The 14,525-nt window shown below is 50.3% G+C and overlaps 1 protein-coding gene across 5 annotated transcripts in view; it reads left to right on the forward strand.

The window, feature by feature from the left end:
* CDON (cell adhesion associated, oncogene regulated) overlaps positions 1-14,525 on the forward strand; it is a 53,318-nt gene that overhangs the window by 30,540 nt on the left and 8,253 nt on the right. For all 5 annotated transcript variants that reach the window (XR_010073645.1, XM_063355308.1, XM_063355305.1 and 2 more), the window contains exons 9-16: positions 1,565-1,839; positions 3,324-3,498; positions 4,276-4,404; positions 6,044-6,250; positions 6,988-7,169; positions 8,535-8,640; positions 12,033-12,155; positions 13,745-13,972. Coding sequence is in view for 4 of the 5 variants with exons in the window: in XM_063355308.1 (XP_063211378.1) it covers positions 1,565-1,839; positions 3,324-3,498; positions 4,276-4,404; positions 6,044-6,250; positions 6,988-7,169; positions 8,535-8,640; positions 12,033-12,155; positions 13,745-13,972 (1,425 nt within the window). In the remaining variant the exon portion in view is untranslated. The remainder of the gene's footprint in view (positions 1-1,564; positions 1,840-3,323; positions 3,499-4,275; positions 4,405-6,043; positions 6,251-6,987; positions 7,170-8,534; positions 8,641-12,032; positions 12,156-13,744; positions 13,973-14,525) is intronic.

A 14,525-nucleotide genomic window follows, 5' to 3' on the forward strand; every position in this document is an offset into this window, starting at 1 on the left:
GAGGAGCCGCGCGGGTTCCCAAACGCTCTTGCTTTTAAACCCTGACGTTTTCTTGTCCTGGATAATCTCAGATGTCCAACCTGCCGCCCCTTTCCCGCCTGGAATGCCGACAAGCCCTGCATCGTCCCAACACTGCTTTTTTTTTTTTTTTTTTTTTATTGTCTCGCAGCCCCTTTCAAACTACTGATATTATATATATATATTTTTTTTTTCATACCGGGCAAAGTAAATAGGATGGGGGAGGCTGGAGCAGGATTTCTAGAAGCGCGTTGGTATTAAATGGCGCACGAGATCTGCCCGTAAACCGAGTTTATTCTCAGCATAAATTTTCAAACGTGGCCGTCGAGTCGCAATTGCAGCTAAAAACCTCAGAAGCCGAGGTCGGAGAATGTCCTCTTGTGCCAGTTCGGGCCGTGAAAAGTTCCTTGTACAACTGCGATTAATTTAAAATCACTCCGCTCGTGTCACAAGCGTAGCTATATCTTTTATTTATTTTTTTTTTCTTTTATCACCCGTTGCCACTGCTTAATTGGTCAGAGCTACCAGGCAAAAACCGTGCCTGTGGGTGTCACCTTTCAGCTTTTCTCTCTTTGCTACTGTCTAAAAAAAAAAAAACCAAAAAAAAGCAAACCCAAAAACCTCCAAACCACCCCTCCCAGAAAAGCCAACCGAAAAACGCCTGCCGTGGTGTTCTCCTCTGGAATATAAAAAATCGGCGCAGCTTGGCGCCGGGCTCGGGTCTGCGCCGGGGCATCTCTTGAACCGGCTTTTTGCAGCCAGGGCCGGTGTGGAAATGATGCTTTTGTTTTTTTTTTTTTTTTTTTTTAAAATGATTTCGTGTCCCCCTCTGCGCTGGGGCGTTAGGGTTTGAGGAAAACCCGTGACAATTTATTGTCGCTCAGATAATTATTCTCTCGCCCCGTGACCCACCCCCCGACGCGGGAAGGGGAATCGGGGAAAGCGAGGAAACGCGAGGGTTGAAATATAAATAGATTTAATAGGATAGGACTAAATAATTAACAGTGATGCTAAAGAGCCAGTATTAATCACGATACTAATATAAGATATACAAGAATTATACTCGGCCAATTCTGTCAGCAGGAAGCCGTGCGTTCCCCGCAGGGGACGGTAAACGTGGGACGCTGCCAGCGCTGCAGTTTCGGGAGGAAGGGAAAGGCTCAGGGTCCGGCACCGGGGCGAGGAGCTTCCCTCTCCCGTCAAGGGAGAGAGAAACTACGCAGCAAACTTCCGAATTTCTATCGAACGTGACGTTCGTGGTAGGAGATAATCCTGTTGGCCAGCCTGGGTCAAGTGCCCGGCTCTCGCTCCTCCTCATCCCCGCACCCGGCGAGCTCAAAAACGCCCACACCTTGAATCCCGCACGGCCTAGCTGGCTATAAAGTAAATATTTTTCACAACTTGAGACACTAGAATCTTCCAAAAATGGAGTTTCCCCCCAGCGTTGGAAGAGGAATCAGTCCTGTGTGGCTCAACCCAGGACGTGGGGCAAAGGGGGCGTCGCGGCGGAGGTGTAACCGGGCTCCTGCCTTTACCGTTCCTGCAGAAACTGCCCCCAAAGCCGAAGAGACGGAGGTTGCCCAGAGCGATGGAAGCCACGGCGATTTCGGCGCGGAAACGGCGTTCTCAAGCTGGCCGCCGACAAAAGCGCGTTTGGAGGCGGCTGTGACGGAAAAGGCCTCGAACGCCGCCGCTCCCCCCGAAGCCCCCATCATCCTCAGCCCCCCGCAGACGCTGAAGCCCGACGCGTACACCCTGGTGTGGCGCTCGGGGAGGGATGGGGGCTCGCCCATCAACGCCTATTTCGTCAAATACCGCAAGGTAGGGTTTCTCCGGAGCGCGGAAGCGGCGGGGTTTCCTTGGGTGTAGGTTTCTCCAGCACCCAAGGGTTGTCGCAGGGCTGGCGTTGACGAGAACGTGGTGTCGGGCCGGAGGGAATACAGAATAGGCTCGAACCAGAACGTCACTGCGGCCACGCAGGCGGCTCGTTTTAGGGGTGGCGGAAACTGGTCGCGAGTACGCTCTTTTGTCTAGTTTTCGGTGAGGTTTCTCCGTCAGAGCCCAGGCTTTTATTTCCTTTACAGCGAAGCCCGTGCCCGTTCTTCCAAGCAAACCGTTTTCTGTGTGGCAAAGCCGTCGGGTTTATTTTCCGTAAGCTTTTTAATCCCCCACATCCTGATCTTGTCTTAGCCTGGAGGGGAACGCTTAGAGATTTTTTTTTTCTTGTTTTGTTTTGGTTTTTTTTTGACCTGTTAGTTCCGGAAAACCCGGTGCCAAAGTTTGTCGATCCAATTTTCTCATCGGAAGGTGGTTGGTTCCCGTAAGCGCTGAAAGCTTTAAATACTTCTTTGACCCTTTCGACGCTTACCTTTCGCTCCTAACGATCCTTTCCACGTGAAATCTGCTCGCTCGGGCGTTTCTCGGTAGGGAGTTGACCGTGGTTTTTTAGGGTGGCGTTCTCTTTGTGTCACTAAATTATTTTATTGATTTTTTTTTTAAAGGGGGGGGGGAGGGGAAAAAAAAAAAAAGTTGGGGGAATAAAAGCCCTAGAAGAGTGGTCGCTTCCGAAGAAAACGCTCGAGCAAAGACCTCTGGTGTAACCTTTGATAATCCGCAGCGTTTAGATGTGCCTTCCATGTTTTATTAAAGTCTTATGTTGTTTAGGAGTTTATTTTTGGTAGAATCTTTGTCTTTTCCTTTGGGATTTTGGGGTAGCGCTTTCCTGTAAAGGTCAAGCATTTAAGAGACTGCCCCGAATCTCTTTCCTTTCTTAAATGGAGACGGTGATTTCACTCTTAAACTAAAAAGTGGTGGTATTTTTTATTTTTTTTTTTATAAAGGGGGAAATATGCAGTAATAAAAAACAAATATTCTAAAACGCTTAACTCCAGGAAAAGCTGGGATAGTTCTGGGAACATCTCTTTCTCATTAGGGTGTTGGGTCCAGCCCAGCGCTGCCAGCTAAAGGCCGGCTGAAGGTCTTCAAAATCGTTTCGGTCTCTCGCTAGTTTTAGCCACGAGTAAAAAATGACCATTTTTTTTGGTCAGACAAGCGCGTGCGTGCGTATGGAGAGGGGAAAATAAGCGGAGTTTTGTCGAAGGAGCACCGGGAAGGTCGCTGCAAAAGCGCTGATTTGCGGCGGAAGCACTTGGAGACGAACCGCGGGGAGATGCGGGAGAACCCGAGGAGTTTTGGCGAGCGGCGGAGGTCCTTTGGATGCCGAAAGCGACGCGGGATTTGGGGTATTAATGGCGTTCTGTGCAATTCGCCCCTGATGTCGCGCTGTCTCTCCCTCTCCTGCGCAGCTGGACGACGGCGTCAGCGCGGTGGGCAGCTGGCACACGGTGCGCGTCCCCGGCAGCGAGAACGAGCTGCGCCTCACCGAGCTGGAGCCTTCCAGCCTGTACGAGGTTTTAATGGTGGCGAGGAGCGCGGCGGGCGAGGGCCAGCCCGCCATGCTGACATTTCGCACCAGCAAAGGTAGGGGCGGCACAACGTTCCCTGTGTCCTCGGCTTCCGCGAGGACGTTTATTTAAACGACGTCAGCCGTATGTTGTCTGCTGAGCCACGTACACGACGTTCTGCGGTTTAATTGCTGAAGAACAGCCTCTAATAACTAAAATAGCTGTGGGGCAAACTTGCCTGAGCATTGGCAGGGCTGTTGGTAAGGAAAAGCTATTAAAGGCCGGATAATATTATTTTTGGGATGATTATTCAGACTCCTGCTGTAAGGTTCCTCATTTTGGGGATGATGATTGGATGGGTCCCCTTGCTTAAAGGAGCGAAGTCGGGGAGCAGCTTACGCTAAGAATGTAATGTATTTGTGAATTCACGATACGTACATACTGCCACGGGCCAGAAGTCCGCTCGACCCGGTATCCTGGGTCCAGCTGTGGCCAAACGCAGGTTCCGTGGCGTTTTTCTTGACCCTCTTCCTCTGGGCATGGGTTTCGGTGGGCGCTTTCCACCACCTGCCGTGATTTCGTGATGAGAGGGGGCTTCGAAATGCAGGTGGCATCACCGCAAAGTTGCGGCGCAGGTGGCGTTAGCACCGCAGGTGGGCGGTCGCTTATCCCCGGGCTGATGGGGGGAACTCTCCTCTTTCTCCCCCGCGGAAGATCCCTGACTTGGAGCCGGGGCTTTAGTCCCCTGCGCCGCAGCCAGCGATCTGCCACGTGAGCGTATTGGGAGAGGCGGCAAACAGCCTTTTCCTATCCGGTTCCTCAGCTGATGTACCATGTGTCAAATCTTTCTTAGAAAGAACGTCGTCCTCGAAAAACACTCAGGCTCCCTCTCCGCCAGTAGGCATTCCGAAACATCCCGTCGTTCCCGAAGGGACAAATAATTTCGGTGTCGTCCTTCCCGACCTGTCTCGCCACAGCGGAGGTAGGTGTACGTGGGTGGTTTGTGATGCGTGTGGCGAAGGGAGCCATCTCGGTTGACGCGTGTTTATTGCCGCTCTAGGTGCTCGTCTTACCTCTTCTATTTCCTATTTGTTCCTTAGACTTCTTCCGTGCAGGTGTTTTTCCTCTCTTGTGGGACTTCCGCGGGCGAGGTCGGATATCCGCTAGGTTGTCTGTTCTGCTGTGTGTCTCCAGAGCGAAAGATAATAGTTCGGACTTCGGGACTAACTGAAAGTCACCTTATTGCAGTCAGCGAATTAGCGTTTTTACCTGCGCGGTACCTCAAGTTTCCCCCGCGACGTTAAGTCACCGAGTAGCAGCGTGTTTCTTACGGACTTCGGCATCTGTGGTGGGCTATCCGAAACTATGAATTTGGCAAGCGCGTGCCCTAGTCTGGTGTAATATTTCCAAGGACGCTGTTACCTGTGCGTGTGGCTCTCAAAAAAATAAGTCTTTCACTTGTAACCCACGTTCTCGCTGCTTGTATTTGAACCTGCCGTTGCTTTTTGCGAAATGCTCTGGTTTTCTCCTCTCTTCCGCTGTGAAAGATCCCGAGGAAATGGGAGATGCGCGTGTCAGGGTTTTAAGTTCTCAGAGTGGCTTCTTTCTGTTCCGAATGTTTTCCTGTGGCTTCCCAGGGTTAGGCTTGTTTCTGATGGCAAGAAGATGCAGCCGCTTCCCAGTCGGTGTGATTTTCAGCCTGGTTTCCAGGGAAAACAGCACGTTTATACCCCTTTTTCTCGCCACCCCACCCTTTGAACTCGCTGACGTGATTCAGGTGAATTTACTCAGGGGCTGAGTAAATCAAATCGCTCAAAAGTGATTTGGTGTCTAAAGTTTGGGTAAAACCCGAGGGGATCGGAGAGGTTTATTAACAGCGCAGGGGAGGAAGCGTTGCACGCTTGTGACAGCGCTGAATATCGGAGGAGCCACGCGAGGCGACGCTTTACGTGTGCCCAGCTGCGAATGCTCGGCGTGCTTCCTGCCTCCGAAGCCGCTGCTCGCCGTTCCTTGCTCGGTTCCTCCTCTCGTTAGTCACCAGCTCCGCGTTAACGAGTATAAGCTAGTTTAGTAAAGCCTTACGGCCCTCATCGGTCGTCAAAGTGGTTATCACCAGATTTACTAACAGCATCTCTTCCCGTTCTCTCTCTTCCACTGCTGTCTGTAACTTCAAGCGAGTTCAGTAAGTATATCATTCACTGCATGCTTGGTTTGCTTTTCCTTCTCGTTTCTCCGGCAAGACGGCCCTCGTTAGTGCGGGAGGGGTTGAAGTCTCGTTGGGTCTTGGGCGGGGGGAATTTTGGGGTTTTGAAAACGAGAACCAAATTTTTCCTGTTCGCTCTGCGTATGTTTCTGTTTCCGTGTAGAGATGGGTTGGGGTAGTGCAACGCCACGTCTTTTTTTGATTGTTATATTGATAAAGTCACCGATTCCTCTGTTTTCTGCTCTTCGAGCATCTTTTCCGGTAGAGTAAGGGGAGTAGTTGTAACGGGAGGATTTAAGGTTCTCCTTGTTAATACGTGCAGTCTAATGGAATCATCGGCGGCTGACTTAATCCGTTGCTACAGCAGACGAAGTTTCAGCTGACTCTAATCCTCTCGTCACCGAATTTCTCCTTGCAGTTCCAGAAGCTCCCGACCGCCCCACGATCTCCACGGCATCGGAATCCTCCGTCTACGTCACGTGGATACCACGGGCGAACGGTGGCTCCCCCATTACTGCCTTTAAAGTGGAGTATAAACGCCTGGGTCGAAACAGTGACTGGCTGATCGCAGCTGATAACATTTCTCCTTCCAAACTGTCTGTGGAAGTCCGTAACTTGGAGCCAGGTATTAAAAATGATCTTTACCGTCAACCTCCGCTGTTGTTGCCGTTGTTGACTGCGCTCCTGCTGAGAGGATACGGCAACTCTTTGGTTGTTTCATTTTAACTTCTGCTGGGATTACCCTGTTTCTGGTCAATTAGGTGGAAGAGGAGCTCATTACATGAATTTGAGTTGATTTCTGGCTTTCCAAGTGGGGGGAAAAAAAAACCAAACAAAACCAAAACCAAACCCACCATAATTTAATACTTGTTCATGTGGAGAGGAGGGTTGTGTATTTTTGCCATTTTTAACTCGATTGTCCTTCTAGTAAGCGCTCGGAATGCAAAAAGAGAAAAATGTGTTAATGGAAAAACCTCTCCTCCCATTTCTCCCGCTGTCCAGCCCCGAAAGCTCAGGGGAAGAGCGCAAGAGTAGGGGGAGCAGAGGAGATCAGGTGGCCTTTGAGGCATCTCGGTGCCCAACGATTTGCCGTTTAGGGACTTCCCGAGCGGATGGAGGCATCTCCGCTCCATGTGGAACAGCCTTTGGATTTTTCTGGAGTGAATTTCCCCCAATCGCTTTTAGAAGCTGTTTGTATTTCTGCTGCCCGCCCCGGGTCTGTGGCAATGAGTCCTATGGTTTTCCTAATGGGATGTTGTGCAAAAAGTACTTCCTAATCTGTTTAGCCTGTCCTGGAATCCTCTTTCTAGTGCTTGTTGTGCTACAACGTCGTCTTTCTCCCGCTTTTTTTCCCCTTAAAAGGAGAAATGTATAGGTTCCGTGTGATTGCCGTGAACAATTACGGGGAGAGCCCGCGCAGTGCGGCGTCTCGCCCTTACCAAGTAGCCGGATTCACCAGCCGCTTTTCCAACCGCCCCATCGCAGGACCTCACATCGCTTATACCGAAGCCATCAGTGACACTCAGATCATGTTAAAATGGACGGTAGGTAGAACTGTCTCCTGTTCTTCTCACAGTTGCAGGACGAATTTTTATTTACTTATTTATTTTTTTACTGCTTTGGCTCTTAAAAGTCAAGGATTAAGAGCTGATGGCAGAGCAGTGAGTGGTGGTTCCCCCCCAGAGACTCGGAGATGATCCTCTTCCTAGAAGAGGGCTAAGATTCTTCGTGTTTGTATGGAATTGGGTAACTGATGGGGCCGTGTGCTTCTCGAGCCATTTATCCCCCATTTCCAAACCCTTTTTCCTCCTCCTTGGCCGCCCCGTCGGCCATTTGCCGCCTTTTCCGCTGTCTCCCAGCCTCCCTCCACCTCGCCCTCCCCTTCCAGCTCCCCGGGGATGCCCCGCGCCGCCTCCTCGGGTTACGCCAGATGTGAGCCCAACTGGCAGCTCCAGCGAAAGGCTGCAGCCGCCCTGCTCCACCTGCTTTGGCGCAGACACGTCCGGAGGCACCAGTGGGCTTAACGCTGCCCAAATCCCGGCTCAGGCCATGAGTCGCGAGCGCCTTGGCTTCGTTTCCTGCAGTTCCTCCTGCTTTTGTCAATCCAGGCTGCGATGGCTGGAAGCGGGCGCTGCATTTAAAAACCCCGCCGCCTTGCCTCGCGTCCAGGAGAGGTTTCGTGTTAGAGAAACGTTTGCCTTTTCCCCCGTTACCTCGTCTTTTGTAAACAAGTACTTTAAAGTCCTTATTGAAACCCACAGAAATTCTTTGCTCTTGTTTTGAAATCTAACCCCCTGGTGTACTTTGGAGGATTTAACGTGTAGAGTTCCCAGCGTTAGTTTGCTCTGCTAGCTCAGCCTTAAGAGATGTTAAGGATAATAAACTTAAAATAACCTCTGGTTCCTCAGGAGGCTGCATAACTTAAAGTAAAATATTCCCGAGCTGGATTTTAGAGAGGCCTTAACTCTTTCCGAAGTGAAAGCGGCCATAACTTTTCCGTTCCCGTTAACCGCGCGCGGTTTCGGGCCGTCCGTGGTCTAACCCCAATGGAGGCTTCGGGAAGCGACGTGGGAGGAAAGTGTCCCCCCCCGGCCCCGGCTCGGTCTCCCTCGTCCCCGTGCTGCCCTCCTGTTTTCAGCTGGTCCGAGGGGCAGAGAGCTCCCCTGCGGCCCTCGGAGAACCCCCGGCGTCCCGCTCATCCTAGCGCATCCACAGCAGCTGACGGTCCTCTCTGTTATTCCTGTGCGAACCTCCCCCTGCACCTTGCTCGCGCCACCCTATTTAAAAACAAAAATAAAAAAAATACGCATTTCAAGGCGGTAAGGGGTTTGGGTGACGGTGGCTCGGCAGGACCCAATTAACGTGCTTTTTTTCTCCTCTAACGCGGTCTTTTCAAATTCTCTTTTTAGTATATCACATCAAGCAACAACAACACGCCCATCCAGGGATTTTATATCTACTACCGGCCTACAGACAGCGACAACGATAGCGACTACAAGAGGGATATCGTGGAAGGTAGAGCGCAGTACACGCATGCTTAATAACCCCGCTTGACGGGGAAGGAACATCCTGTAGCCGCCTTGGCTGTGTTTATATGAAATCTAAACCGCTTTTCCCAAACGAAGCCTTTACGATATATTTCACAGAAGTAGCTATCTCAGCTCCACCACGTCAAGTTCTGCCCACACACGTGAACTTGCTTCTTCCTTCTGAAGCCTCTCCTGCGTGGAGATTTGGAGAGCTAAATCCCGGGGTTGAGTTTGTCTCGCCGCGCATCCTTAACGTAGGGCTCTTGAAACGCGTTTAGTTTAAAGCGGCGAAGAGAAAGCAGCGTCGACGGGGGCTTACCCCGGGGTAAGCGCGTACCAATAACTCCCAGGGCGTTGGGGATGGTTTACCCCAGCGTGGATTTGCTAAGCTAGGCGGTACCGCGTGGGTTAATGGCCCTTCTCTCCTTTTCCCTTCCTTAATTGCTCATCCTGCTAAAAGGAAGTTACTTTTAGCCTCAAGTGCTGCAGATTCAGGTAGGTTTGTGCTTCGTTTTGCCTTTCCATCAGGTTGTATTTTTTTTTTTTTTCTCCCCACCGTGCATATTAGATCATCGCTTTCCTGGAAGAAGTTATTAGATAATGTCTATATTAGTCCAGAAGTGGAAAACCCTTTAAAAAACTACTTTCCTTAACGTCCTTATTGCTTGGGCTGAGTAAACGGGGTGATCTCATTCTGTCCCGGTGACGTTAATTATTCCCCCCGCCCCCTCATTTATTTCGGTTACGAGAGGAACGGGCCTTTATTTTGAAAATTTTCCCCTGCTCGACAGCGCTCCGCGCAGCACTTTGAAGCGCCACGTGAGCTTTTGCGCGCTCTAAAGCGCTTACAGATGCGGAGTCGGGGCTCGGAGGATGGCTTCGGAGCAGCTTACGCGCCTTCATCTGCGCACGCGGTTTAGCCTTGCAACTTGCGTGTTTATAAATCGGGGCCGCCGAGCGGTTAGTTGCTGAAGTGGGCTCCGCTCTGCTGTGAAATTAGCTTGTTTCGGATTTTTTTTTTTTAATTATTTTATTATTTTATTTTCACCCCCCCCGCACACACCCCCCGAGAGCGCGTGTGTGTTGAGCTCCTTGTGGCAGTCTGAAACCATTAGCAGCTGCTCCCCTCTGCCAAAGCCTGCAACAGAAACTCATGTGGTGGAAATATTTAAACTTCCATTTTTTTTCTTTACTGCGCTCCCCTAAATTAGCTTTTTTTTTGGGGGGGGGGGGGGAAGAAGAGAGCTATTTCCAATTAAAGCGTGATTGGAAGCATTTGATGTGAAATATGTAGAGAAGCCACGCGGCTTGAGGTGTTTTTGCCGTAAATCACTTGTTCTTCACTCCCCACCCCCCACCCCCCCCACACACACCCCCCGGTTACCTTTGAATTAATCTGTCTGTTTTTTGACAGGGAATTTTATCTTGAAATGACGGCATGAGTTGTGGAAAAAGTGTTGTGATGCCTGCGTTAGCGACGTACTTTGCCGTAGGCTTTCCTTAGCGTTTCCTGTTAAGTCTTGTCTTTTGGAGACACTCAAAACTCTGCAGAAAACTTCCCCCCCCCCCCCCCTTTATAAATGCTGCTACAGGCAAAATCAGGTTTATTTAAAGAAAAAAAAAAAAAAAAAAAAAAAAAAAACCAAGAAAAAACCAAAAAACCCAAGCAAAAAGCTTGGCTCGGCTGGTTCCTCGGTATCTTGAAGCAGAAAAGCAACGCCACATCAGCCCCGTCCTGCGTCAGCGACCTGAATTTCTCTCTTTCGAGGGTCCTGGAGATTGAATTTTAAATGGAAACGGCGTCTGATGTCACTTGTTTAAATGTTTTCCCTTGCTAATGGTGCACGGAGAGGACAGTTAAAGTGCCTGTACCGATTCCAGTTCCACTAATGGTTCGGAGCGGAAACCTAAAACCTGGTGTAGTAATTACCGAAAGGAATGCTTGGGGGGGGGGGGGTTGGGGGGCGCCGGGAAAACCGAGTTATGAATCTTGGGAAAACGGGCGATTGAGGGGAAAGGCGGGTTCCAGCCTTCAGCCGGGGCTTGTCCGCCCCTCGCTAGGGACGGAGCTGGGACCCTGCGGCGTGTCCCCTCCGACACCCCTGAACCGAGATGGGGGAGCCCCTGCCCTTTTTTTGGGTACCTGCCCCCCCACCCCCACCCCCCCCCCCCCGGCTTGGGGCCTGGAGAAATTGGAACGCAGCCCCTGCCAGCCCAGCGGGCTTGAATTTTTTTTTTAATTTTTTTTTTAAATTATTTTTTTTTTTTATTAATGCTTAAATCAGTAGGTGGTATGACAGTTTCTTAGAAACAGTGGAAACAGTTCAAGGTGGTATTTTCCAAGAGGGATTAAGAGCACTCAAACAGTTAATTAAACTCCCTTTTAAAATAAAAAAAAAGGGGGGGGGGGTTGAGGGAGGGGGGGGAAAGGGTCGCTGTTTATTAAAATTTGTCACGAGCCCGTGGAAGTAAAAACTGAGAGTGATTTATATGGAAGTGCTCGGTGCTTCAGGAGGGTGTCTAAATGAAACGCTGGCCGGGAGCCAGAGACGACAAACCCGTCCTATTAGAGACGATTGCTTGGCTGGGGGACGCGGCTCTGCGGCAGGGGGGGGGCAGCGCCAGAGACAGCCCTCGCGCTCTCCTTTTTGGTTCCCCGCGACGTTTAATAAACCGCCCGTTGGACGGTTTGCGGTTTTTCGGCGAAGTCGAGCAACCCAGACGTAGCCTTCCCGCGAAAAGCGGGCGGCTTCGGGCGGTACCTCGCGTCCCCAGGCGTCCCGCGGGATTCTCGACTTGGGAGAGGGTCTTATCGCAGCCAAGTTGGTTTTTTTTTTTTTCTCCCCCCTCCCCGTCCCTGTCCTAAGTTTAACCTGTTCTCTGTGACACTTTCTCCTTGTTATTTGCCGCGCGTGTCGTAACTAGCCCGTCCTAATCCCTCCTAAACTCATCCCTTCCGCGCTTGCGTATCTAAGGCACGCAGAAATGCGCTTGATTTTAAATTTGCCGAAGGTCGGAAACTCGGATGTCTGCTTTTTGAGTTCGGTGGCTTCCGGTTTTTTGTAGAGAAAGGTAAATTTTTAAAAAAAAAAAACAATTGAAAATACTGGGGGGAAAAAAAAAAAAAAAAACAAACCCCAAACACTTACTCATCAAAAGTTTCTTCCGAGAATGTATTTTGCAAGACAATGCGAGTATTTTTGGTTTCAGATTAAGTCCGTACATTGTTAATAAAGACTTTTGCGCCGCCCTACCCCTGCGTTTTATGGAGCGAGACGCTGTGATACGCTTGTACCTAATTCTGCCTCTTGCGGGCAAATGAAATGCAGTTGATTTATGATTTCTTTCCCCCCCCCTCCCCTCTCCCCCCCCCGGCAGGTACGAAGCAATGGCACTTGATAAATCACCTGCAGCCAGAAACATCTTACGACATTAAAATGCAGTGCTATAACGAAGGCGGCGAAAGCGAGTACAGCAACGTGATGATCTGCGAAACCAAAGGTGAGCGGCCAAGAAGCCTGCGGGACCCTGCGGGTTTTGTGGCGTGAAATATCCGCTTGCGTCGAATGGTTTGATTTTATTTTTTTTTAATTTTATAATATTTTTTTGGCCGTGCTGAAGTCAGCTGCCACGAAGCCCCGTCCGTAATTTTCTGGAATGTTTTGGAGGGTTGTTTTGTCTTCCCAAGCTGGGATTGTTTTGAACATGTGGAAAGCGATACGCTGCGCTTGGGAGAAAGGCAAAGCTCTGCGGATTTCGCCTGCCCTAAGAGATAGCGGTGGTGTTCTGGGCTGGGGTTGTTGGGGTTTGGGGTTTTTTTTGTTGGTTTTGTTGTTTTTTTTTTTTTTTGTTCTGTGCTGATAGCCTCTCCTTAGGAGACAACCGCGCTCTTGAAGATGACAGCGTTGATTTGTACGTCTGTTTTATGTCTTCGGGGCTCTGTGACGCGTTGTGTAAGTGCAGACCGCAGCAATTGATGGTGATGTTGGCTGCCTCCGTCGCTAATCCTGCACGCCCTCTGGCACAAAGTGTGCACTGTTCTCTGGAAGTGTCAGATACGGCAGTCACATTTATTTTTGCGAAGAATTCCCGTCTCCTTTAATCTCGAAAACCAAGTAAGGCTGTAAAGGGAAAATGCAGACAGTAAGCTTCAAATGCAGGGCTATGAAAAAATGTTTTTTGGAAAAAAAAAAAAGGAAAGGAAAAAAAAAAAAAGCAGCCCTCTAGGAGCGGAAGCGTCAAGGTTTAGCTGAGTTAGTAGCGAAGCCTTTGAAAGACGGGCCGGGAGCCGCAGGGTTTCAGGCTACGCGCGCGGTTGGTCTTCCTCCTGCGAGGGATGTAACTTTCTTCCCTCATTTTAAACTTGGCGAGATGTAATCTCGTCGTTCGTACCGACTCTTCCTGAAAACGCGTCTCCTCCGGGCTTTGGGGGGGTGATCCAGCTTACCTGACGCATCTGCACGGAGGCGCTCCTGTCTCTCCGGCCCGCTTCCCTCCGAAGCCGGGCACCTCTTTTAGGTTCTTAGCGTCAAATGAAAGGAATCTGAGCTGGGGTGCGCCGAAAAGGAGCGTAAATTTAATTCCTGGGTTAAACTAGCATCTCGTTTTTGGTGATTTTTCTGTTCAGCTCTTAGTATCTTAAATAGCCTGGTTTTGAGAACGGGGTTAGCAGGGTTCGCGTCAGATAAAAGCAGGTCGTCTGGCGGTGGTTAAGGCCATAGAAACGCGTGTCGTGGTTTCTCCTGACCTCGGAAGCGGAAAGATTTGCGCTCTTTCGGGTTGGGAGGTAGAGTGCCGTTCTAGCCACGCGCACGTCGCGTTGCTCGTTCAAAGTTTGGAGTGACCTCAATGAGAGGGTTGGCGAGCTGGATAATACCCCTTTTCCAAGGCAAATAGTTATTACCCAATAGTAGCTGGCGTCCTCGTTATAGATTTTAATATGGACTTGGAAGCTTTCTCTTCAAGGCATTAGGAGTAGAACTCGGCAGTAATTATTTTCATTTCATAATGGGAAAAAAAACCCCCAACCAACCCACATTTAGAAAACGCATTTAGCGAACGAACCCGTACTTGTCTCCTCTTCCATCCAGTGAAACGTACGCCGGGAGCATCGGAATATCCGGTGAAGGACCTGAGTACCCCGCCGAATCCCCCCGACCGGGTCGGGGGAAGCGGAGCCGGCCCTTCCAACGGCCCCGTTCGCAGCGGTGACATGCTCTACTTGATCGTGGGCTGCGTCCTGGGGGTGATGGTCCTTATTCTCATCGTTTTCATCGCCATGTGCCTGTGGAAGAACCGTCAGCAAAACGCCATGCAGAGTGAGTTGTTCCTCGTTTCCTTTCGCGACGAAAATACTATCAGAGTAAAATCAGTAACGTTTCACGTTACTATCGTAAAACGATGTTACGTTTTACGAATGGGAAGCGTTTTCCTGTCGCAAGCCAGCTGGCATTTATTTAGACACTTGTGCTGTCTAGGTGTGCCTTAGGTGAAGATTTGGGTATTTTAAGAGCAGCAATGTCTCCGTTTCGTTGCATTGATGCTCGCTGCCCCGCCGTGTTGCTGCCGTTTCACCCAAGAAGATGGCGCGTGAAACGCCCGGGCAAAGTTTCTCCGCCTTCTGTTTAACCTGACCGTGGCGGTGGCGGAACTTGTGTGTTGTTGTAAGTACGTGTTCAAACGTGGAGGCTTAGACCCCAGATCTCTCCCTCTCTCTCGTGTGTGTCTGGAAAGAAGAAGAAGTCGCCGCGCTTGGGGGACGAGTCCCAAGTTACCCCTCGGTCCCTCCACAGTGAAGTGGAGTTGGACGTCCAAGTCTTTTTAGAGAGGCGTTAACACGGAAAAGCCGTCCGTTTGCAAGCAGGAGCCTCG

Source organism: Chroicocephalus ridibundus, chromosome 18, assembly GCF_963924245.1.
Source record: "Chroicocephalus ridibundus chromosome 18, bChrRid1.1, whole genome shotgun sequence".
NCBI classification, from domain to species: domain Eukaryota; kingdom Metazoa; phylum Chordata; class Aves; order Charadriiformes; family Laridae; genus Chroicocephalus; species Chroicocephalus ridibundus.